This window comes from Microtus pennsylvanicus, chromosome 18 (assembly GCF_037038515.1).
Source record: "Microtus pennsylvanicus isolate mMicPen1 chromosome 18, mMicPen1.hap1, whole genome shotgun sequence".
NCBI classification, from domain to species: Eukaryota; Metazoa; Chordata; class Mammalia; order Rodentia; family Cricetidae; genus Microtus; species Microtus pennsylvanicus.
The window spans coordinates 11,427,838-11,453,122 of NC_134596.1; the positions used below are offsets into that span (position 1 = coordinate 11,427,838).

The 25,285-nt window shown below is 46.8% G+C and overlaps 1 protein-coding gene across 1 annotated transcript in view; it reads right to left on the minus strand.

The window, feature by feature from the left end:
* The window catches only part of Atp10a (ATPase phospholipid transporting 10A (putative)), a 156,652-nt gene that overhangs the window by 27,049 nt on the left and 104,318 nt on the right, over positions 1-25,285 (minus strand). The window contains exons 3-10 of the mRNA XM_075952674.1: positions 19,044-19,129; positions 12,126-12,232; positions 11,586-11,717; positions 10,357-10,487; positions 8,934-9,186; positions 5,666-5,883; positions 4,131-4,325; positions 463-1,060 (exon numbers count right to left, since the gene is read on the minus strand). Of these exons, the coding sequence (XP_075808789.1) occupies positions 463-1,060; positions 4,131-4,325; positions 5,666-5,883; positions 8,934-9,186; positions 10,357-10,487; positions 11,586-11,717; positions 12,126-12,232; positions 19,044-19,129 (1,720 nt within the window). The remainder of the gene's footprint in view (positions 1-462; positions 1,061-4,130; positions 4,326-5,665; positions 5,884-8,933; positions 9,187-10,356; positions 10,488-11,585; positions 11,718-12,125; positions 12,233-19,043; positions 19,130-25,285) is intronic.

Here is a 25,285-nt window from a genome sequence, read left to right on the forward strand (position 1 = left end):
GAATGAAGAGAGACTGACAAGAGGCTGCTTGACCCATTGAGAGAGAAAGAAAGGAGCTGTTAGGTTCACTTCTGGTGACCACAGCCTTCTCTCACACAGCCTTGTAAACTGGCTAAAGACCCTGGGTAGACCTCAAAGCTGCCCCAGTTCGACAGCAGGAAGGAAACTTCCAGAACTTCTCATCTAACAGGTCTCAGGCTTCATTGTTCATATTTAAAGTGTGATGCTTCCCAAGTGATCTCCAACCCTCCTATGCTAGAGGGCAAAAGAGGGCTGGGTCAAGGAGCAAAAGCCCGGGGAAATTCATAGCAGTATAAAACCTTGGCACTTGGAGCCCTGGGATCTCCAGATCTCTGGATCTCCAGAAGCGATTCATGAAAATTCCTTTACTCGACTGGATAGGATTTCTCAAAATGCCCTCTCTGGCACTGGGGTGCCACGGGAGAGGAAGAGGCGGATTACCTGAGGAGCACGGCAGCAAAAGATCCATAATCACCGAATCGGCCCCCTTGGTGTAGACAATGATCTCGTCCGTCAGCGGGTGTCGGATCACCACTGACATCCTCTTGCGGATGGAGTCGAAGCCAAGTGTGTGCAGCAGCTCAAAGGTGAGCCTGCCCAGGTGGGGCAGCTCCACGGACACCTGGTCGTGACGTCGGTCCACCAGCGTGCAGCTGTAGGCTCGGGCTGCATACACCAGGGCAGCCTCATCTGGGCTCTCAGCTTCATAGCGTAACTCCTCTTCCTCCAGACTTATCTGCTCCCCAGAGAACTTCTCTGAATTGCAGTCTGGGGTCCAGCCTTCTGCCTGAGCTGCCTGGCTGCTATAGCCATTGCTGGCAATGACCGGTGCCACTTGCCCTCGCTTCTCCTCCAGCCTGAGGATCATGCTGTCCTGAGACAGGCTGGGAAGGAAACCAGATCCAGACTTGTGGCTGGACTTACTGGTGGTTAGGTTCCCGATACTGCTACAACCGGAAGCCAGGCGACTGGGTGTGAACCTACGAAGGAAATCTTCAATCGTCTTCACTGGGGACTTCAGCTCCGACCTCACTCTCACCTGCGAGAGAAGGAGTCCAAAATCAGGTGAGAAAAATCTCAGCGACCCCACACTCTTCATAAGCGCCTCAGAGGAGCAAGTTGCTCACTGATACCTGGGACAAAATTGGGCCGATTTCCTCCACCCACACCCCAATTAAAAAGCCACTTGACTAGCATGGTGCATCAAACCTATAATCCCAGTATTAAGGAGACCGAGCCAGGAGAATCACAAATTCAGTCTTGGCTACTTAAGAGACTATTCTTTGGACTCATATCCATAAAAATATACAAGTCAGATGTCTAAACCCAAAAGAATGTGTGTATATATATGTGTGTGTTTGTGTGTGTGTGTGTATGATTATATACAAGTCACATGTCTAAACCCAAAAGAATCTTTCTCAGCAGATTAATAGACTGATTCATGATCCAAATCACTAAGAAGTTTTAACAAGCATCACTAAGACAAGAGAAAGGAGCCATACACAGAACATTGTTAAAGGTTCCCAAGACTAACGGCAGAGCAAGGGAACCACACTTTTAAGAGCAAATGTTGAAACAACAGAAAGCTGAACTATGCCTGAGCTCCAGGCAGACCAAATCCAGCACGGAGGTGGGGGCATGAAGCCCCACCTCTAGGTCAGAAGCCCTTGGCAACCGATATCTTTCCAGAGAGGCCAGGAAAAGTCGCTTTGAAAGGTACGGCCCCTGCTAAGTTGACTAGCCTCCAGCGATGGCCATACCTCCATGACTGTATGGGTAGCACAAATTGTACTGGGTCAGTTTTTTAAATGGGGTAGGGGAAAGACACACAAAAACTGAGAGCGTAGGGAAGTGGAATGGGTCTGGAAGAGGTTGGAGGAAGGAGTTATTGTAGTAAAAATACACTGTAAGAATTCTCAAAGAAAGACTATAATAAAAAATACACACAGAAAACAAGATGGGGCTGGGGGGGGAGCAAATGTTGAAACAAAGCAAAACGGAACTGTAAGGATTCTTAAAACTTTATCACTGATCCGTGGGGACCAAAGCTGTGAATTACCACAGGAATTTCCAGCTAGACTAGGCACTAGGAAAAGTGAGACACAGGCCTAAATTATGACAAGAACATTTTTCCTTTGGTCCTAGAGTGATGGAGGAGGGTCTATGTGTTACTTTCATTGGTTAATAAAGAAACTGCCTTGGCCCTGTTAGGACAGAAAATTAGGTAGGAGGAGTAGACAGAACAGAATGCTGGGAGAAAGAAGCAGATTTAAGCAGTCGCCATAGCTCTCCTCTCCAAGATGGATGCAGGTTAAGATCTTTCTTGGTAAGCCACCACCTCGTGGTGCTGCACTCATTAATAGAAATGGGTTAATCAAGATGTGAGAATTAGCCAGTAAGAGGCTCAAGCTAATGGGCCAGACAGTGTTTAAAAGAATACAGTTTATGTGTTGTTATTTCCGGGTATAAAGCTAGCCGTGTGGGAGCTGGGCAGAATGCAGCCCACCACTCCTACTACACTAGAGTATTTCCATTTTTATTTGATTCTTTTGATTCTGGGGACCGAGTCCAGGACCTCACATGTGTTAAGCCTACTTTCTCCATGTTCATTAGAATATCAGACATACTGTATGTCTGAATGAGGAACAGGCCCATACTCCATGTCCATTAGAATGACTACATATACTATAAATCTGAATGGGAAATAGGTATCACCATGCAGCACACAGTGGCTCCAAATATTCCTGACAGTGGCATTTCCCGCCCCCACCCCAGATGCAGGAACAGAAATGCATCTAGAAACATGTTCAGTTGCAATCCAAAGGTGGATGATTAAATATTCTGTACCCTCCACGGACCTGACAGCGTATGTGACTTTCAAAACACGGCACAGTTACCTTGGAGTCTCTTGCTTATTTAACATCTGCTATATGGGTTCTGTCTCTTAGGCAGAGGGTAACCTAGGAAACACTCAACCCTCCAGGGATGTACACGGCAGAACACTTTAATGCTTCTGAGATAAAAGTTCCCAAAGCCAGGTAAGGGATGCTTAGGAAGCTTGTACCACAGTAGGAAGCAGCTTCTGCTCGTGGTCTGAACTGCATAGAACTACCCACTTGGGATCTTCCAGGACTTTTGAGACCTCACCGGACTGAAGTAGTAAGAATGAAGAGCATAGCTTCCTGATATACTGCTTCAATAAGAGCATTGGTCCACCTTGCTCACCCTACAAGGGTTCCTTTAGTGGAGGCTGGTGGAGGGAAGGTCTGAAGCACACACTCAACCTCGATCAGCATTTCCATCCATTTCTTGCCTGAGATGAACACACAGGCTCACGGGCATTGATTAAGCTGCCTGACTCATGCCCACAATTCTTAGAGGAACACTTACGACTCACAGAAGACCTTTTCATATAACCCTCCTCTCTCCAAAAGGCCCTTAATGCTGGATCAAAGCAAACTCAACTTGGGTACCGCTGTTTCCACAACCTTAAGTAACCTCTGACTGAATCGCTCTCATTCACTTCACCGTGTGGGACGATGATGAATGTATTAATTACTATCACCTTATATCTTCTGTATATCAAAACTCGACTCTGAGACCTTCCCATATATCCTCACCCAAGCACAGTGATGAAAATAACCTATCTAAAGCTTCAAGTCAGGATTGAAAGTTCACAAATCTTATCCCAGAATCTGTACCCCAGACATCTTTATCATCCCTCTTAGATGATTCTAGAAGCCTGAGGCTCTCTAGGTAAGTCACTTTGGGTAACAATCCTTCTGACGCAGCCCAAGGCCAAGAGGTTCTGAAGTGCCAGGGCAGGTGGGGCTCCTCTAAGTCACAGGTCCACCCCTGAGGCTAGGTCCTCACTGGCCTCTGGGTACACCCCTTCCATCCTAAGTCCACAAGGTATCTGACAAGCTGTCCTCCCACCTACTGCGGCCTAATGGCCGCTTTGGCCCTCTAGCACCCCCTTCAGCCTGAGGCACCACCCGTGCATGAGCAGCTTCCTGCAGGACAGAGAAACATGCTGACTAAGAGTCCCCGTGCAGGCCTCAGAGAATGTCAAGGACACTGTGGGGTCTCAGGGATATGGCAAAGCTTGCCTTTTGCCGTGGCTGATCCGGAGACGTGACCACCACTGTGTTGCAGATGGTCAGTGCAATGAAGAAGTCAAAGACATCAGAGAGCTCAGGTGAGAGGTGGGCCAGAGGATGCTCCTGGTGCCTGGCAGTGGCCAGGTACCTGTCACACTCGCTCACTTTCTCCAGCAGCTTGGGGTCAGGCGTGATGTCTTTCTCCTGGGAAGAAAAGAGTGTATGGTGAGTTGGACCTGGTAACTTGCCAAGTGCTCGGGTACTTAACTGTTTAAGCAGACTTGAATTTGTATAAGGTATGGATAGAATTTCATCACACTATAGACATACCACTTTATAGCTGTTATATGTAACTTCAATTGTGTAACATACATAGTGAAATAAATTGATATATGTGAATATACTTCTTAGGAGATAAAAATAAGATATACTACCAGTCTAGAAGAATTCAAAACTCGAGCAGTCTGTATTTCATTGCCCTGTAAAATAATATCTACATTTTGAAAATCATGCCTCTACAATTCCTTGAGATACCATCTCCTTACATTCAAATAATTAAAATGTTTTACATAATCAATATGGTATATAGGAAAAGAAACAATAAATTGACAGTTTTCTCTCAAAGCCCACCATATGAAGTTTTCCACAGCTTCAGATTATATGAGAACATATTATAAAAACCATGGTCAAAGTAGATGAATGTACTATAATTATCTGGGTACCCATTGCTACTGGCTATTTACCTTCCACCATTCTGCTGGTATAAATAGCATACTGGAAAACTTGTTATAGTAATTGTTGACCGAGTAACTAAATTGCTAGGTCAGAAAACTTGAATATTCATGTACTCGTTACAGACTGCAGAATGCTGGATGCTCCAATGCGGTCCTCCTCTTGCCTCCCAGAATCGTCTTTCCACATCACAGATCTGAACCTAACGATCCACAATTCTAGATACCTGGACTCACCTGGTAGCGTCTGTACCCATCAAGAAAGTCTCAAAAGAATGAGACAATTCAAAATGAGCACAAAGGATTTCCTCTCTGTTCCTCAAACATTGTAGAAGTCACCAAAGGATCTCTTCAGGACCTGTTACATCTAGAAATTTCTCGGCCTAATGGCAGTGGTCCACAAACATATTAGTCACCGACAAGAGGGAAATTTGCTTTGCGCTCATCTAATTAAAACTTTATGGTGCAGGTAATTGGCTCTGCCTTTTCACACATGTCATCTTGTTCCGGTGTTTTGTTCCTTTCATTTGACTAGCCTCCCTCTTTGTCACCTCTTTAGGTGGCTTGCCTGGCAAAAACCCAGCAGCAGACACCATGGCACAGAGGCACAAGAGGTGTTTCAGGAAAGACACAATGGTAGAGAGAGGGATTGGCCAGACTGCTTCTGTTCGTGGAGCACAGCCAAGCGTGGGCTTATTTGTGTGATTAAAAAGAGAGAATTTTGATTATCAGAGAAAATGAGAGTGGGAAGAGAGCAGAATGATGGGCTTCCCCCCTCCCCTAGCAGGAGAGCCCCACGCCGCCTGCACTCACCATGGGGCTACTGAAGGCAGTGTGCTTCAACAGCATGCTGACTCTCTTGGCCTCAGCCCGACTGCCTGTGCGCCGGTGGCATTTCATACTCTGGTTCTTCAGAGTGGCACGGATGCTTTGGTGGCTTCCGGTGCTGCCACGGTGGGAGGATGGGCCCAGCTTGGGTACCATTTCCTCCTCTTCTGAGTCCACCTCTTGGTACCTGGCCAATCGCTGGGCTATGGGGACAGGGGCACAATGGAAGACATCATGGGGACAGGCATAGTCAATTCAGCATGTTGTAGGGTCTACGATGATCTGTCCACGGAACACCCCATCCACACGCTCTGATGGCAAGGCTGTACCTAGTGTTTCACTGACAAGGGGCTTGGGAAAGTTACTACAACATCCCGACTAATTGGCGTCCTCCATGAACTTACTGAGTGGACAAACCCGAAGGCAGCAGAACATTTCCGCTTTATTATTATGTTTAATGACAGACTCTTTCACAGGTAAGAAGACCAAGTCTCATGTCAGAGAATTTAAGGAATTTCTTAAGGTTACACAACACAGGAGAAAGGAGACGAAGGTGGCACCCAGGTCCGAGGGATTCCAAAGCCAGGATCCTGTCAAGTGCAGCACAGTAGCTACATTGCCTTACTAAACCAGACTTGGACTCCCAACTGACCTTCCCTCCCTCTCCAGCTTAGATATGGTTTGGTCTACTAAAAGGCACGGCAGTGTTCAGGCCTAACTACACAATGGGGTTCTTGAGATATTCCCTGCCCTGGGGTGGCCTGCCTCACTGGGACCCTCAAAACAATAAGGCAATCTTCATGTGAAATGGAGGGTAGGCACCACTGTAGGTGCCTGGCGTTTGGCCATGTGGGTGAAAAGAGCGTCTTCAGGTACCAGTCAATGGCGTCGCACTGTTGAGACTACGCAGGCTGCCTGTGTGTAACCAGGACTGGACCCAGCCAGGGGGGCTCTGCCCAAGAGGATCTTGACTATGATCCTGAGCTTGAGTCTTTGGGAGCCACTGCCCAGGAGGACCCCCACATCCACACGGGTGCTTGGAAGATGGTATGAAGAAGAGCTCGCACCACTGTTTCTTGCCAGTGGCTCTGAACAAATCTCCCCAGGTTTGCCAGGCTGGGATGACTCTCTGAGTCATGGGTGAGCAATAAGGAACCTATTCAGGATTACTCATCCAAACCAAGCATTAAACCAGATTTCCAAGTGCCAGCAGAGCACTTGGTAGAAGCATTAGGGCAGCCTATTATGAGGGCACTTCTGAAAGATACCCACGGAAGTGGGTACCCGTGGGATTAGTCAGCCGTATGAGCAATTCAGTTCTATTAATCATCAGCCTTCCTTCAGCGACGAGAGAAACAGGGAAAGGGAAGAAATGCCTGCCCACCGTCATCAGGCCCTTCTCCATTAGCAGGGTGCCAAACAGCCCACCTGTTTACTGATGATGTAAGTCCCAGCATGCTGGCTGGAAGCCAGAAAGGAGCAGTGCCTGGCCATGTGCTTTTGTCACGTTCTGGCATTGGGTACTGACTTGGCTCCAACTTGGAGAGGGACAACCTGTAACTCTCAGGCCTCCCCCTTCTCTCTGAAGCTGTGGAACCCAGCAGCAGCCACTGCTGCCGTACTGTGGGCTGAGGCTGGTTCTGACTTGCCAGCTAGCTGTCAGGTATCCGGGCATGAAGCGAGAGAAGAATATGCTCATAGTCTCTGTGGATGGCTCCAGTATGTGAGCCGTGGATCAGATTTGAATTCATAGTTAGGGTCAACCCATGGGCTGGACCGACTGAAGATGATACATTTCTACACATTGTATCATGAAGATACATGAAGACTGTTTCATTCCTCAAATGCTTCAGTGTATCCTTTGGAGGTGACAGAACCCGTTAGCCTTATCTCGGCAGTTGACTTCTATTACATCTATGATTCTGCCCCATGGATCTGTCTCAGATCCCAACTTTATTCTCTTAATTGTGCTATTAATGCTATCTTTGATTGACACATCGTAACTATACATATCTACAGGGTACAAATGTTTTGGTTTTGATACCCATATAAAATGTGCTACTCATGCACATGAAGCTAATTAAGAAATATACCACCCCACCAAGAGAAAGCATCAGCACCGATTCAAGGCACTGCCGTGGCGGGGGATCTCAAACCTGCTCCCATCCACCTGAAACTGAGCCCCAGCTCCACAGGTTGCTGCAAACACAATGCCTGGGAACATACTCTAGTCACAAAGCTGAGCAGTTGGGAAGGGGACAGGAGGCCGGAGGGTTAGAGCATAAGGTACAGACAGGGGAATGGGGTCAGGAAAGTAGTCAGAGTAGAGACGGAAGTAGTCAGATAAAGACAGAAAATAGCACCAGTTGTTTATTTGGGGTGCAAATAAAAAAATGTTAAGCAGCAGGTAGATACCTAGGCCTTCTGCTATAACAACACTATACAGAGGAAGACAGTGGCCATCAAGATAATTCTTAGGTGCTAGAGAGACAGCTCAGTAGCGACATCTTTGGCTATTCACTGACTCCTCCATTTTACCCCCCGCCCCATTCTCCTTGGCAGTGTGTGTTTCTTTGTAGTTTCTATCAAAAAGAAGGGAATTCTGTTTGCAAAGCAAGGGGGCTTGAAAATGGCTATTATCTAGAAATATGGCTGTTCTGAAGGCACCTTCATCGCATCTCCTCCTGGCAAGGGGCTTAGGAAGCTTTTCCTGCGCCTTCCTTTAGCAAGGAAGGAGGCAGCAAAGGATAAGGAAAGGAGAGGCAGGAGGCGGGGCTGCCCGAGTAACCAGAAGCAGAGAGACTCACTTCTCTCGGTCTCCAATGGACATTGTGTTCCAAGGCCAAGAATGCTGTGTAAAGCACACAGTGCCCATCTGAGAATCTTTTAGGCGATAGCAGGAAGATAGATGAGTGACGACAGAAAAACCTCTCTGTCCCTCCCCGGGACAACGTGAAGCCACTGCAGAAACTAGCACTTCAAGGATGCTCTGCCCGACTGCTGCGCTCGCAAGACAGAAAATGAGCCAGAACAGATGCGTATCATTCCAGACACGGCATCCAGCAGGGCAATGTCAGCTCACTCTATAAATAGTACCGGGCTCCCAAGTGATCGCCAAGGATTTATCCTTCCTTGAAAACGTGCGAGTACTGTAGCCCGTAAACAGTTTCTCCTGCGTCCTGACCATGCAGCATTGGAGAGAGCACTATTCTTATCCGGGCCACACTGGAGGCCTCTGTTTCGGCCAACTTACCGTTGGCATCGTGAGCATATTCTATGCCAGACACGGTGCATCTTCGGAAGACCATCTTGTTCTCAGTTAAAGTGCCAGTTTTGTCTGAGAAGATGTATTGTATCTGCCCTAAGTCTTCCGTGATGTTCAGAGCTCGGCACTGCATCTGCGAGTCTGTCTCCTCGTCATATAGTTCTATATCTTGGTTAATGAAGTATACTTGGCACACCTTGACGATTTCAATTGACACGTACAAGGAGATCGGGATCAGTACCTACAAGACAGAGACACACAGGATGGACGACTGTGAGAACCGGGGAGCCGTAGAGCGAAAGCAGTGGAGTTAAATGACAAATGGCCAAGGAAGCAGGAACTGTACTGTACCTTTAAGAGCTTAAATAGGTAGCCTTAAAGCCACTATTGGGAAAGGATTAGAGTGCTGGCAAAGAGTTTAAACTAGAATAGCCTAGGCTGGTGCAATTGCAGAGCGGAAATCCACTCCTGTGTCTGGAAGGATAACGATGGCCTGGAGACTAGCTTGTGCTTGAGAGGGGCTAGGAAAGGAAAGAGAGAAGAGAAGAGAATAGGCAGGGTCAGAGTCCTCAGGAGCAAAGTCACCTCCAAGTATAGCAGCTCTCCCTCAGGCTTCCCCTGGGCCCCAGCGGCAGGCGCTGTCTATCATAATCACCCAAGGATGTGACCACGGTCCAGGGGGCAGCCGTGGAATAAAAACAGTTGTTTCAGAGGCAGGACAATTTCTGTGATCTTAGCAATAGAGAGCAAAGGGAAGATGGCTGGAGAAAAAAAAATGCCCGGTTATGGTTTCAAGCCCAGCCTTCTGGAACTGAGTGTTTATTGGTAACCTCATAGCATCGAACTGATATTTACGAGCCCAGAATATCATATTCTGACTAACTATAGCAGGGTTTTCCTCCTGCTAAATTAATTATGCTACTAAGACAGAAACTATTATCCTAACACAAGGCTAGCACAAAATTTGCATTTACGAAAAAGGACTACTTTGTCACATGAGACTGTTTTCCTACTGTAGAAAGCACTGGCAGTAAGAGGCAGGGATATCTTAGATGAGTTTAATGATTAGACACTTGCCTAGCATGTATGAGGCCTTTCTTCAACCATAGACGACGACAACTACTACTACTACTACTACTACTACTAACAACAACAACAACAACAATAATAATCTTAATAATAAAAACCCAGGAAACATTGGCAAAAACTCAACTCTCATGCAACATTTTAAGAAAAGCAAAGGCGGCATCAACCTGAAAGTCTTCAAAGAAACAACCTACAAAGAGAGAATAAAAGGCAACAAGTATTCGTGATTCTTCAAGATGAGAAGTGCATAGGAAATTCTTTGCAAGGCTTTTGAGTTCCATTGAGGAAGATAAAGTAATTACCACACAGCACTGAATACTGTTACCTGCAGAACAATTATCATTGTCAAAAAGGAGTAAAGGGCGGCTGTGGCTGGGGACAGAGAGCTGCCGTCAGACTCGGGAACATCAAACAATGCTTTCTTCTCTTGGTAGCGCCGTACCCACAATCCATGCCCTGTGCAAGGTCAAAGAGAGGCATCATTCATCGGACAGGAAAGAGAGAATGCTACTTGGGGAAAATTAAGACAAATTTAAGATTGTCACTCAACATGGCATATTTGTTGACCAGCTTTCTTTGCCATAGAAGAAAGCACCACACATGGTATTCTCGGGCCCATGGGCAGATGGCGCCTGGCTTAAATTGAGAGTTTCTTAAATTGTGATACTTCGTACCTGCAATCATGTCACTTGGAAAGCTGCAACAGGAGGATCAAACACTGTAGGCCATCCTGTACAACATAGCAAGAACCCACCAACCACACCCCAAGGTTTCCTGTTGATGATACAGAGTGTCACCACTGGTCACGCTATAGAAACTGTCTATGTGCTAGGAGAAAGATTTCACCATCAGAGTGCCACAAAAACAGAGTCCTGAGCCGCTCGGTGAAAAAGCAGCAGGAACTCAACACTGCCCACGAGGTCTCTTCTTGGAAATTGAACTTTGTCATGTTACAGATTCTGAGAAGTCAAGGGTTATATATGTTTCCTCCTGAGTCCCACACCTATCTGGTTACAAAAACTCTTTGGTGTTCTCCATGGCTCTGTCTTTAATCACCAGAGCCCATGCTTCAAAACCATGTTGTGCCTGTCTGGTCTATGCTGACAGTTGGCCAGGAACAAGGTGGATATCAAGGGCTGGAGCCTAAAAAACACATTCCTGCAAAGCTTATATAAATGCTCCCCTACCCTTAGGAAACAATGGCCGTTTTCTGTTTCTATACAGCCACATTGTCATGTGTGCCTCTCCTGTTGTCATCTTGGTTCATCACTCTTGCTGACTCTTCGCTGGATACATTACTATCACTAGGATGGATTCACCTTCCCATCCAAGCAGTAATCAACTCAGAAAAGAGCCTTACTCTTCAGAGCCCATCTGCCTCTGTGTGGCCACACTGATGCTGATGCAGACACTCCTGGGATCCACATCAGTGAAAATGGTGCATTTGACCTTTCCGTGCTGGGTCTAGTGGAGTCAGGATAATCCCCACCCCCAAACTGGCCTGCAGACTGTCCAGCAGTCTCCTTCACGGGGGCCTCATCTACAGAGACTTACCAACCGCAGAGAATAGAGACATACAGACGAGGAGGAGGACACACCAGAGGACATCGCAGTTCATTTGTCTCTCAAGCTTGCTGCGCTTGTAGCGGGGCCCGCTATTGTTCAGCAGAGCTTTGGTTTCATGTCCTGGAGAGGAGGAAGGAGGGATATGGAGTGACTGTCTCCTGAACACAGGGGCCAATGACTGGATCCCGCAAAGCCATTATGCTGGATTACCGCTCTCTAGGAACCTCGCTCAAAATAGGAGGCACAACAAAAGGACCATTATCACAACTGTGACGTGAATGGAAAAAAATATACAAAAATGCAAAAAAAAAGGGGGGGGGAGTATAAAAGTACAAACACCAAAAACTCTATTGGGTTGAGGTACTATTAGAATAACCCTTGCTTTTACACTTTTCTGTTTGCATAAATTTCACAGTTTTCTACAATGGGTATTCACAACCCTTGGGATCAGAGAGCATAAGAAAGAAATGTTGAGCAGCATACTGCACAGTGTGGCCGTGTGTGGTCTAAGGCTTAGCCCGTGCCTACCTGCATAGATGACAATGCCAACCACCGCCTCTGTGTTCCTGATGGTGCAGCCTCGAAGCAGCAAGTTTTCCTTATGCAGCCCAGCCTTCTCCCCGTTGCTGTGGATGCTGTGGAGGAACATGGACCATGGCATGTCACATGGCTGCACAAGCATTTCCAGACAGACCCGAGGAAGCTTGACTGCTGGACAGGGGAGTGTTGCGGGCTGTGTTCCTGCCACCCAACTCCCAGGCGCCTGGCTAGCTTATACCCCGAAATAACAACACACAAACTGTATTCATTTAAACACTGCTTGACCCATTTCTATTAATGCGTGTAGCACCACAAGGTGGTGACTTACTAGGGAGATTCTAGCCTACGTCCATCTTGGGTTGGAGCTTTATGGCATCTGCCCCAGAGAAAAGAGGAATGGCGTCTGAGCTCACTTCCTCTTCCTCCCAGCATTCTGTTCTGTTTACTCCACCCACCTATGTTCTAACCTATCAGGCCAAGCAGTTTCTTTATTAATTAACCAATGACCTTCCTCCATCAGAGGAGGGTACAAAAGTCTCCCAGCATGGGTGTTTGTCCTTGTGGGTCTCCATAACAGCTGATAGGAAGCTAGCTTTTATCTGTTTTGCACAGAATTAACTGGGGATTGATGACAGAGGGGACCAACTTGGTAGTCAAGGGGCAGACAGTCTTGTTGGATGATGGCTCACCCGTCTACTCTTCCAGAAATGCTAACACCGTCCAGTGCCTTGTGTTATCACAGAATTCACAGGCCTTGAGAAAGGATGCTATTAATTTTGGCACCGTTGTATTTGTCTGTGCACGTGGTATATGCATGGATGCCAACATGTGTACATAGTTACCCACTTGGAGACCAGAGGAGGACATCAAGCATCCAGTCTTATTTTCTTGAGACAGCGTCTGTCCCTGAACCTAGTTAGCACTTACCATTTCTCCAGCCAGCCTGTGCGGCCAGCAGATGCAACTATCCTGTATCTGTTCTCAACCTCCTCCTCCGGCGCTAGCATCACAGGTATGTGTGGCCACACCCGATTTTACATGGGTCCTGGGGATTGGAACTCAGGTTCTCACTTTCCAAGTTCTCTAATCCACTGAGCCACCTCTTCCACCCAGATTTTGGTAACATTTTACTTCTGTTTTTATAAAGCTATTAAGATATTAACATATTCAATCTGAGGTGTGTTTAAACCCACGCGTGGTACAAACTGTTTCAGTGCTGGATAGATCCAGAAGGACTTGTCCAAGTTTAAGTTGTTTACTTTAAAAACTTGTCCTCCTGGCCCAACGACTAGTGTTGGCTAACGGAGTTTGCACTAGTACTAGGCTGGGAAAGACCCAGAAGCCCAATATACCGCCACCTGCCACTGTTCTATACCCACCACAGGCACCCTTCTCTCCACCCTCATCCCAAATGTCTCTGCTTGGCAGCTCAGACCTCTGAGTCTTTCCTTCCTGCCAGCTCTTACAAGGACACAGACACGTGAGCTGCAGAAATCAATACCTTATCCAGTGAAGAAGATAAACTAGACAGAACCAAGCTAAAATGCTTGCTGCATTTAAAGTTGTTGCAATTAATATAAATCACCCCAGTGCGAGCTTTTCTTCAACGCATGTAGAAAGGGACACTCAAGGGACTATCCAGTTAGCCCTGTGCCGATGGCTCATACCAGCAAACCCAAGATAAGGAGCCCCAGAATGAAGCTAAGTATCAGTCTCTGTACGGGCTCCAGTCAGCCCTGTGCCGATTGATGGCTCACACCAGCAGACCCAAGACAGAGGCCCCAGACTGAAGCTAAGCCTCAGTCTCTGTATGGGCATCAAAGCCCTGCCTTACTACTGCCTTGGGGAGGAAACTCCCATGCTGGATCCCTCCTGTGAATGTTTTTCTAGGCACAGCTGAACATAGAAAAGACTTCTCTGCATAGCCATGAAGAACAATCGCCCCAGTCATAATTTCTAGAAACAAGATGAACTCAGAAGAGAGAACAGTATTTCAGACTCAAGGTGGGAGACACTAGGGGTGAGGAACTGTCTATAGTGAACAGGTAGATTTCTTTTTCTTGTTATCCCCTGTAAAATACAACGCATAATTATTTACCTGTACTATTATTATAAGTCACATTATTTAGAGTTTACAGGAGAATACGTATAGTTTATATGCAAACAGTATGGTATGCCATTTTATATACAGGATTTGAATATCTGAGTTTTGGTATTCACAGAGAAGAGTTCTATGAATAACTTCCAAGATACTGAGGATCTAAGGACTGTGTGTGTGTGTGTGTGTGTGTGCATGCGTGTGTCTATGTGTATGTGTGTTGTACAGTGTATTAAATCCAGGTCTTCAAATGCTAGGAAAGTACAACTTAAAATGTGAGCCGTACGCCTGACTCCTACATTGTGCTTTCAAATCAAACCAATTGGAAAGAGAGCTTATCACCAGAGGTTGAGCCAGCCTAGATAGGGTCCATGGCTACAGGAACAGGCAGCAGATGTGGGAGCCCAGACACACTCCCATGAGAACAGGACCCATATTAGAGGGAGAAGAGCATCGCCCAGTCGGCCCAGCCCTCAGTAGCTGGTGGGCTGCCCTGAACTCCAGAGGCTGGGTACTCTTATCAACAGTAGAGCAGACACAGACGTGGGACTCAGTTCCAGAGATGCTCAAGAGGAGAGCACACCAAGTTGCCGTCCACACCCACTTCTTGATTACAAGCCCAACTATGTTGTCCCGCGAATCCATGTGTGGAAGTCTCAATCTCCAGGACCTCAAGATATGACAGGGTCTTTAAGAAAGTAATTAGGTTAAATGAGGTCATAAGGACAGTCTCCAACCCAATCACTCACACACACACGCACGCACACACACACACACGAATGGTGATGGGAAGACACAGGGACAAGCTGGCCAACCACAAGCCAAACAGTGAAAGATTGAAAGATTATCAACCCACTGGCACTTTGGCCCCAGCCTTCCAGGCTGCAGACTGAGCAGATAAACCTGTCTTCAAGTCTGCCCTTCTGTAGTACTCTGTCCTTGGCAATCAAGCCCAGCCTTCCCCATTTAATCTAGGCTCCTCGGATGGACTGGTCTAGTGCAAGTCCCCAGGCCTTGTGACTCGTCTAAATGTGCTCTTCTCAATGAAAACTTTATGAAGAACTGACTGATACGATCTAGTGATCCTGAGAAGCCGCAGTGCTCAGCAGATAAATGTCTGATTCAGCCTTTTTCTCTCCAACTCGAACTCCAACTCGTTTGCTGTCGGGAGCGCTCATCTGCGTTGTATGAGAAAGGTGAGCACTGGCGACCACATCCATGCGGACAAGGCCCAGGCATTGGGGTGGAAAGCCATTCAGTTGCACAGACACGGGGGGGAGGGGGGGATGAGGCTTTAATGCTCAGGCAATGTCTACCAAGCCCTGCAGTGCAAGGGGCATGAGCTTGCATAGTCTTCAAGTCAACTCCCTCCCCGGGGTAGCTAATCTGTAGCACTCGGACACCAGGGCCCTCAATCTGTTCTGGCCTGCTACTACTTTATACCAACCTGTCTACAAATGTGTGATCTGGACTCCTGTCTTGCTTTTTTAACAGCTCAGTGATCAGACCTCCATGTTATAATTTATTACAGAATAGTTTAAATTTTTTAACCCAAAGCATTTTTTTCACCATGTCTAAAGCACTGCTCAGATTCAGGTTTAACAAATTTCTCTGCAGGAGCCTGCAGCCCAGTCTTGCTGGCTTCGTCGTCCACTTCTCGGGACAGGCACACACCTGTGGATGCATGAGCACTGTGCTCCTCTGGGAATAAACTTTGCAGGCTGTGTGCTTCCTTTGAAGGCTTTCCCTTCTGGAAAGACACACCACGGAAATGCCCTTTCCCCTTGTGCTGGTTTTGGCATAGAGGAGTTTTCTTTTATAGTGTGGGCTCAGTTGTACAGCCTTCATGGACATCCTCTCTTCTAGGCCCCAAGCCAGGATCCTCTGGTCTTATTACATTTTGTACCCTGTTGTCCCCCTCAGAACTTAGTAAATCCTGACTGCTGCCCCAACCTTGGCTCTGTGTTGGGTCTACTGGGTGGGAGTTGGGAAAACTTCCAGGAGTAGGTGGAAGCAACAGAGGACAGGGAGTCAACTTCCTGTACCTCCTTGGTCAGCGAGCACTGATCAACTCTGTCCCTTGACCATACAGAAGTCCACCTAGGGGTCCTTCCTGCTCTCAGGTCCATGGGCCTTGTTGTGGTGGCAACACAACAGCTTTTGATCCGGTATCTATGCTATGTCCTCCAGGTTACTAGGCTCCTCCATCCCTATGCAGATAACTGTCCTCTTACTTCCGTAAGTCTGAGACCTGCATCTACACCTACAAGCACGCTGGCTGGCACAGGCAGGATGGGTAAAATGAGAGATAATGGGTAATGTCTGGGATGCTGAACCAGGGGCAGACTTCTCTTTGATATAGAACATTGGTCGGGTTTTTGCTCATCTAATTTGAATACATGTGAAAATTACCAAACTGCTTTGTACCAGTGTTCCATTTTCTGAAGGGATAATGATGTCTATTATGGTTCATGAAAGCACCGCAAACATTGAGGAGCCTAGTTGATATGATTACAGGCTCACTTTAAAGTTTGTTTATTGCCACTGAAGCTCTTGGACACGTTTCACCCAAATCTGAACACTAGCGGGGAGAGGATACGGAACCGAAACACTTCAACTGTTAACAATGTTTCTGCTGTTCTAGCTCATGGGAGTGTGGTGGTTTGAAAGAGAATATAGGCTCCTATAGGCTCAATCCCCAGTTGGTGGACTGTTTACGAAGGCTTAGGAGGTATGACCTGGTTGGAGGAAGTGTGTGGTCCCACTCTCTTTCTGCCTTCCCGCCTGAGGATGCGGATGTGAGCTATTGGCCACGGCTGCAGCGCCTGCTGGCCGCCACGCTCCCCGCTGTGATGGAAACAGACAGCCTCCCAAGAGCCCCAGTTAAATGATTTATGTTGCTTTGATCATGGTTTCTCCTACAGAACAGAACAGTAACTAAAATATGAGGTGACGACAGTCCCTGCACAAGCCGTCCATGAGAATAAGGCGGCTACCCCATAAAGCGGGCTGCATTTCCCACAGGCATCCAGCAGCCACGCGCGAGCAGTGAGGTTGTAACCAGCTCTACGACACGGCTCTGTGGACGCTTACGTGGGGGCAAGAATGGCGACTGAGAGAGCAGAGTAGCTAAGTTCCACTTACAGGGGAGAGATAGGCTTGAGGTAAAGAAACGGCCCAAGTGGTATGCGCCTGCGTGCACGTGCACGCGCCCATACGCGCGCGCACATGCACCAACAAAAACTCTGATTATAATTTTAAAAAGCAACAGCACAGGCAGATATGTCAATTATAAATGCATTCAACATCAGGGCACCTAAATAAAGACACAGACACAGGACAGTCTGAACAGGAAAGCAGGCAACTAGCTTTACAATTTGAGATGAATTTTCTATCAAGACAACCAACCAGACAAGCAGTGTGTTTACTTTTATGGACAAATGCAAATACTCAACTGGATTACAGTTTCAAAGTTCATCCCATATGGGGCCGAGGAGGTTTGGTTCAGTGGTGAAGCCGGCTTTCTGCTTTTCTAGAGACCCTGACTTGGTTCCCCAGCATACAAGTCAAAGCTGCTCAGAACTGCCTGTAATTCCAGCTTTAAAGGATCTGGGCTCTATGGGCACTCTCCCAAGATACACACATATACACAAATAAAATAAAAAATAAGTACATACATGTGATAAAGTTATCTAGCTGAACAGAGGCGACCCGAGCCAGCTTTCTCTCTGCTTATATCAAAAGGCAAAGCTTATCTCTACACTGGTGAGAGAATTTTGAAGACAGCTGACAGTGGTAGAGAAAGCTGGTGTCTCCAGCTTCTGAGGATCTCATTAGGGGTGAGTGGTAGGGACTGATTTAAAGAACACAGCCGGATACTATCAGCAAGTCAGGGACTTGCATGGAATTCTCAGAGAGAAGGCCCATTTCAGGAGTCCATTTATGAGGGGAGACTGCTCTGCAATGGACAATGTCATCACGTGGATGCTCGGGGAGCTAAGTCTGTGAGTTCTACTCTCACAGCGGCATGCATGCCATGGTAGCCTGAGCCCAGTGTCCTTAGATCCTCATCACCTTCTTCACCTTCTTCGTTCTTCAAGAGACCGTTGCTAACAGCCCTGCCGTGCAGTTCCGCAATCCCCTGCCGCTCTCACCCACTCTTTTCCCCTACACTAGCAGTGTTGCTATTATTAGGAAAATTTCCAAACAAACCTAAGAGCAGACCAAATGGTAGAGTACGCTCCTGGGCTCCACATACCCATGACCCAGCTTCGCCAAGTATCACAACACACGGCCACTCGTAGGCCATATTGCCACCTTTGGTCTTTCTGCTTAGGAGCAAAGAAGGTGACTGAGATATTGTACACACCAATCTCTTTTATCCCAATTGGAAGAAACAAACACAAAGGCAGTCACTCTGATTGTTTTATAGTCAGTGTGCTGGCTAGGACCAGCACGCAGTAGGTACTCAATAAAGCGTTCCATGGCAGAATGAACAAGGAGGAATGCATTCCTATCCCGGCTCTTCTTGCCTGACCTCCACCCTCTGACTTCCCTTGCTTTGAGGCCATGTAACATGGACATAAGCCTCTTGTCCCTTGTCATGTTCCTTAGCCTCTCAGAGGGAAAGACAGGCACTCCTTAATAATACTGCTGAAAAGATCTTAGAAACTAGTTCCAAGGCCAGCCAAAAGTTGTGTTATGTGGCAAAGAATATTGAAAGGCATGTCGTGAGTCCGTGTTTCTGTGTGCGCATATGGTTTACTACAAGAAAACTGATAATACTCTAAAAGATGCGTGATACTCACATGCAGCCACGAAACCTACTCAGGTTGTTGTTTGGCTTCTCACACTCGATCACACCCGTGAACATCAAAGGGTTGAATTCTGAGACCTGAAATAATAGCACACACACACATTAGAGCAGTGGTTCTAGACCTGAAATAATAGCACACACATTAGAACAGTTGTTCTAGGCCTGAAATAATAGCACACACACACATTACAGCAACGGTTCTAGACCTGGAATAATAGCGCACACACACATTACAGCAACGGTTCTAGACCTGGAATAATAGCGCACACACACATTACAGCAACGGTTCTAGACCTGGAATAATAGCACACACATTAGAACAGTTGTTCTAGACCTGTAATAATAGTGCACACATTACAGCAACGGTTCTAGACCTGGAATAATAGCGCACACATTAGAACAGTTGTTCTAAGCCTGAAATAATAGTGCACACATTACAGCAACGGTTCTAGACCTGTAATAATAGCGCACACATTAGAGCAGTGGTTCTAGGCCTGAAATAATAGCGCACACATTAGAGCAACAGTTCTGACCTGAAATAATAGCGCACACATTAGAGCAACGGTTCTGACCTGAAATAATAGCGCACACATTAGAGCAACGGTTCTGACCTGAAACAATAGTGTGCACACATTAGAGCTGTGGTTCTAAACCTGAAACAATAGTGTGCACACAATAGAGCGATGGTTCTAAACTGAAACAATAGTGTGCACACAATAGAGCGATGGTTCTAAACTGAAATAATAGTGTGCACACAATAGAGTGATGGTTCTAGACCTGAAATCATAGTGCACACATTAGAGCAGTGGTTCTAAACCTTTCTAATACTGGGGCCCTTTAAGACAGTTCCTCATGTTGTGCTGTTGCCCCAACCATAAAATTATTTTTGTTGCTACTTCATAATTGCAATCTTGCTATTGTTATGAATCTTAATGTAAATATCTGTGTTGTCCAATGGTATTAAGTGATCCCTGTGAAAGGGCTACAGGTTACCCAAGGGATAATGATCCACAGGTTGAGAACTGCTGCATTAGAGAAACCTAGGCTCTAGTCATTCTGATAAAGACTCCTGTTATCTGTCTCACACTCATGGAGGGGACCCGTCATAGATTCTGGCTGAGTCTCTGCAGAATGCCATATACTATACAGAATTCCCAGGACTTAATGAATGCTGTCTCATTTTTATAAAGAACAATAACTAATTGTTTTACCTATGAACAGCAACTAGCAGACTTGTACTGGTTAGTGAGATGAAGTGATTAGTTCTACTGCAAAATTAGAGATTGATGTAATAGCAAAGGAGGCACCAGCTAAGGAAAAGGGATGAAGTGGGGTTTCTTGATGCATATCAGCTCCTTCCTATGGCTCCATAGCAATTTTTAAAAGCAATTCCTCTTTGAAAATAGGAATTTAGGCTAAAATCTCATTTCCTTGAAGTTCTTTAAAGATTCTTCACTGACCTTTGCTGGAAAGAATTTAAATAGCCAAGTGTGAGCCAATAGTTCAGTAACTTCATTGTGATTCTGCTCAAAAGGAAATGACAGTTCACTGGAAAAGAGCTGTCTAGATGGATGTTTAGATGGATGCTAATGGCGACTAGCTCCTCTAAAGAGGTCAGAAGGAAAGGAAGGGACAAGACAATAAAGGAGAAAAATGGAGTAAGCAAGCCTTAAAGAGCCCAGTAAAACTGAGGAATTTCTTCTTTCTTTTTCTTTTTTTTTAAACCAGCCTTCTGGTCATGTTCATTGGATTATCTCTGTCAAGTGTCACAAAACAATAAACCGCCAAGCTCTCTTTGCTCTCATCTATCAATCACTGGAAAAACAGGCTGAAACACCATGGAAACATATAGATACGACTGGCATCCATCCCGGCCGTTCATATTTGTTCGAGACCCAATCTCACCCAACCCTCGCCTGCTCTCTCCCCCGGGCTGCAGCTGGGAGAGCACCTGTTGTCCCTGCTGTCATTATTATTCATTCTATTTGCTTGAGACTTATCCAGCTGTGCCCGAGCTGGTGGGCTCACCCCTGGTAACAGTCTGAAGTCACATCCTTCACACACTGACCTCTGCAATCCTCCCAATACCACTGTGACGTTCTTGGTTCTGTGTACACAAATACAGCCATAGAGGTGACCACTCAGAAGTCACGTCTTACAGTTCCCCAGTGTGTTCTGTGGGCATGTAGGACAACGCACTGGCAATGCTAGCCATGGGGCGATAGCTAATTTTGAAATACTCAATAATTTCTTTTATTCATTTTACAGCGCTGGGGCTCAAAATTCTGACCTTGCTTGCGCTACAAGGCATTGTGCCACTTAGCTCTGCCCTTCAGTCCACGGAATGCCATTTACAGAGGCTTTTCTAAAGTCTCGGAGTCATCATTAGTCTCTGTCCCTGATGGAAATAGCCTTGCATTCCATTTGCGGAGCAGGGCTCTGCTTTAGCGTCCAGTGTTTATTTAAAGCAGTGTGCATGATGTCGAAGTCAGTGGACTGCTTTTTCCATAGCAAACAGTGGCAGACGCAGCGTATGAGACGGCCATGGAGGGAGTGGCCTTGGCAAAACACCAGGAGGATTTTTGGCATTCAAGGCAGGTGTGACTTAAAATATTCCATCCCTGTTTATCATTCCTTCTCGTTAAGAAAAATGTAATGTGTACAGCTTGGAAACAGTGGGGTGTTCCATCCCTGGGGCCTCATCACTGCATCTGTAATGTTCTGCTCCAGCTGTGTGCCTTGGGAAACATGCATGCCCAGGGCATGGACATCTGACTTCATTCGGAACTGGGGAAGATTTTTAAAACTGGAGGAATCTTCAGAGTGCGTTCCAGGTTGAACTGTATTCTCATACACAGAATGCAGCTGTTGGGGCCAGAACCTCCAGGAATACAGGATGTGCTTGTGTTTAGAGACAAAACCTTTAGAGAACTAAGCTAAAGAGAGGCCATGAGCACAGGGCTAGCCCAGCAAGGCTGGTGTCCTTATAATCAGAAGCAGATACAACATAGGTGCATGGGGTGAGGGTAGGAAGGGTAACCACGAGTCTACAGGGAGGAGATGACCATCCGAGAGCTCATGGGAGACAGCAAATTGCTGACACCTTCAATGCTGACTTCCATTTTCCAGAACCATGAGGAAATAAGTATCTGTGGTTTCAATCCTCAGTCCATGGCAGCCCCACCAACCACACCAAAGCCACTTCCAGCTTCTCATTTAAAATCTCTTTCAGCGGGCTGGAGAGATGGCTCAGAGGTTAAGAACATTGCCTGCTCTTCCAAAGGTCCTGAGTTCCATTCCCAGCAACCGCACGGTGGCTCACAACCATCTATAATGAGGTCTGGTGCCCTCTTCTGGCCTGCAGGCATACACACAGACAGAATATGGTATACATAATAAATAAATATTTTTTAAAAACCTCTTCAGGCTTAGATTGAGCTCAGTGAAAGAGCATCTGCCCAGTAGCCCCTGTGAGAATCTGGCAGACCAGCCCAGCCTCTGGAAGACCCTAGCGCATCTGCCCAGCCTCTGGGAGACCCTAGCACACCTGCCCAGCCTCTGGGAGACCCTAGCACACCTGCCCAGCCTCTGGGAGGCCCTAGTGTGACTGCCCAGCCTCTGAGAGACCCTAGGTGCCTATCCAGCCTGCATATGTAAGTATGTAGTTATTTCTGCCTGAATCTACCCTTTTTACTTTTTGTTTTTAATTTAGTTTCGTTTGCTTTCAATTTTCTTCGAGGAACTGAGCCCAACGCCTTGATTACGCTAAGAACCTGCTCTGTTCTTAGCCACACTCACAGCCAGGAAAAATTAATTTTGGGAAGTTCCATCATTTTCCAGTAAGGTCACATAATCACCCCCCCCCCCAGTAACACACATTTGATAACACAAATGTCACGTGTTGTGCTATGTGCTGCACTCTTGCATAACTCTGCTGGTGGAGATTTTTAAGTATATTTCATTTTTAATTACGTGTCTCTATGTGGGTGTTATACTTAGGAGTACAAGTACCCTCCCATGCCAGAAGAGGGCTTCAGAGCTTTTAGAGCTAGAGTTCCAGCCTAATGTAGGTTTTAAGAGCTGGTCTTGGGTCTTCAACAAGAGCAGTGCATTCTCTAAACGGTTAAGCTTCCCCTCCAGTCTTCTCAGTTTTGTACACTGCTTAGAATTTGCGGTCCTGAAGTGTGATGACAAAGTTCACAGGGTCCTTGCAGTGACTGAAGCTGCCTTGGCTTATGAGACACCCAGCTTCGGCAGTGATGGCCATTCACTGAACATTGATGCTGCTATAACATGAGACCATGCTACACCTAATTCAGCAGAAGCTGTGCAGTAGATTCCATGAGACTTCCCTAAAAGAAGGATGCTGCTTGTGATGGGGCCTCACTACCAGAGAAGCAGTGCCATCTATAAGAGTGATGCTCACGTGTGCAGGCCAGCCTTGCATTGAAGCTGCAGTCTTCCCCAGTTTGGCCGCAAGTTGCCAATATTCTGGGATGAAATGCAGCTGATACCAGAAGAGCTCCCCTACTGCATAGATACTACGTATCTCACTGGCTGTCTAATGCTCCGAGTGCCTGTTGCTTTTCAGCTAGCTCTGAGGTTTCAGTGTGGAAGAGAACACAGATGACCTTATTGGTTGGAAAGGAAGAGGTGGTACAGCTGGGAGCCCAGCAGCCCTCCGCTTAAACTTGCAATTCTGCTAGAAACTCCATCAGCCAAGTCACCAAAGTCGATGATGCTCAGGGACACGGAAAGCCCCAAAGCAGGGTGTTCCCTTATACTCCCCCACCTCCCTCCAGGTAGACCAGATGTCTATGCTGATGCCCTGGCCCCTGCTGATCACACAAGGGGGCAAACCATCAAGGGCATTACTGCAGAGATTAGTTGAATGAATTCCACTACTCACAGATGCAAATCTGGTGCCAGGCCTGAAGTGGAAATGGCTGGAATGGGTTGGGGGTGGGGGTTATCTCAGGTATTTATCTCAGGCTTCATTCACACACAGTCAGCCAACCACAGACAAGACAGAACTGAAAATATACAGAAAAAAACTACACCTGGACAGTCCTTTCCTGCACTGTCCCCTAACCAATACAGCATAACCATTTATAGAATGCTCATACTTTACTAAACCTTATAAGTTACCTAGAGATGATTTAAAGTATTCAGTAATGTATACTGGGCATATACTACGCATCATATCATTTACATATACTACATAAATGTGTGCTATTTCTCACAAGGGACATGAGAACCTGCAGGTTTTTTTTAACCTCCGGATATGGCTGGGGAATCGTGGAACCAATTCCTACAGACACCAAAGTAAGAAGGCATTTTATCCTTGCCTTAATCAAATTCCTCCCAATTAGTCCATGAAAGCAAAGCAGATTTCCGGCATCTCACAGCAGTAGCAGTGACATCTGAAAGGACATTTCCAGTTCATGGAAGTGTAATGGGCCAGTCTATGGTGTCTGCTGATGAGGGAGGCGGGGCCAGGCTATGGTGTCAGCTGAAGAGGGAGGCGGAGCCAGTCTGTGCTGTCAGCTGCTGAGGGAGGTGGGGCCAGGCTATGGTGTCAGTGGATGAGGGAGGCGGGGCCAGGCTATGGTGTCTGCTGATGAGGGAGGCGGGGCCAGTCTATGGTGTCTGCTGATGAGGGAGGCGGGGCCAGGCTATGGTGTCAGTGGATGAGGGAGGCGGGGCCAGTCTATGGTATCATCTGCTGAGGGAGGTGGGGCCAGGCTATGGTGTCAGCTGCTCAGGGAGGCGGGGCCAGGCTATGGTGTCAGTTGATGAGAGAGGCGGGGCCAGTCTATGGTATCATCTGCTGAAGGAGGCGGGGCCCGTCTATGGTGTCAGCTGCTGAAGGAGGCGGGGCCACATAGGTGCGCAATGTGGGCTTCTGTGGCTGCGATGCCTGTTAGGGCTCCTGTCTAATTTCATAGAATATAGAGAGTGAAACCTCCTGCCATTGTCTTTTCATGACATTGGCCCTGAGGGGCCTGCGGAAACAACGTGCTGTGAGCAGCACCACATTTGGCTAGCAGAAGGGAAAACCCTTCTATCTGCTGCATCTGGGCCCCATCCTAAAAAACGCCCTCTGTGTCATTTATCACCATTCTCCGAGGCCGAAAGCAACTTCAGGTTCTTCCTCTACCACCAATTGTTTTTTTTTTTAATATTATGTAATTTTATTCAAGTGCTCTGATCAGGAGGTCCTAAATTGCCAAC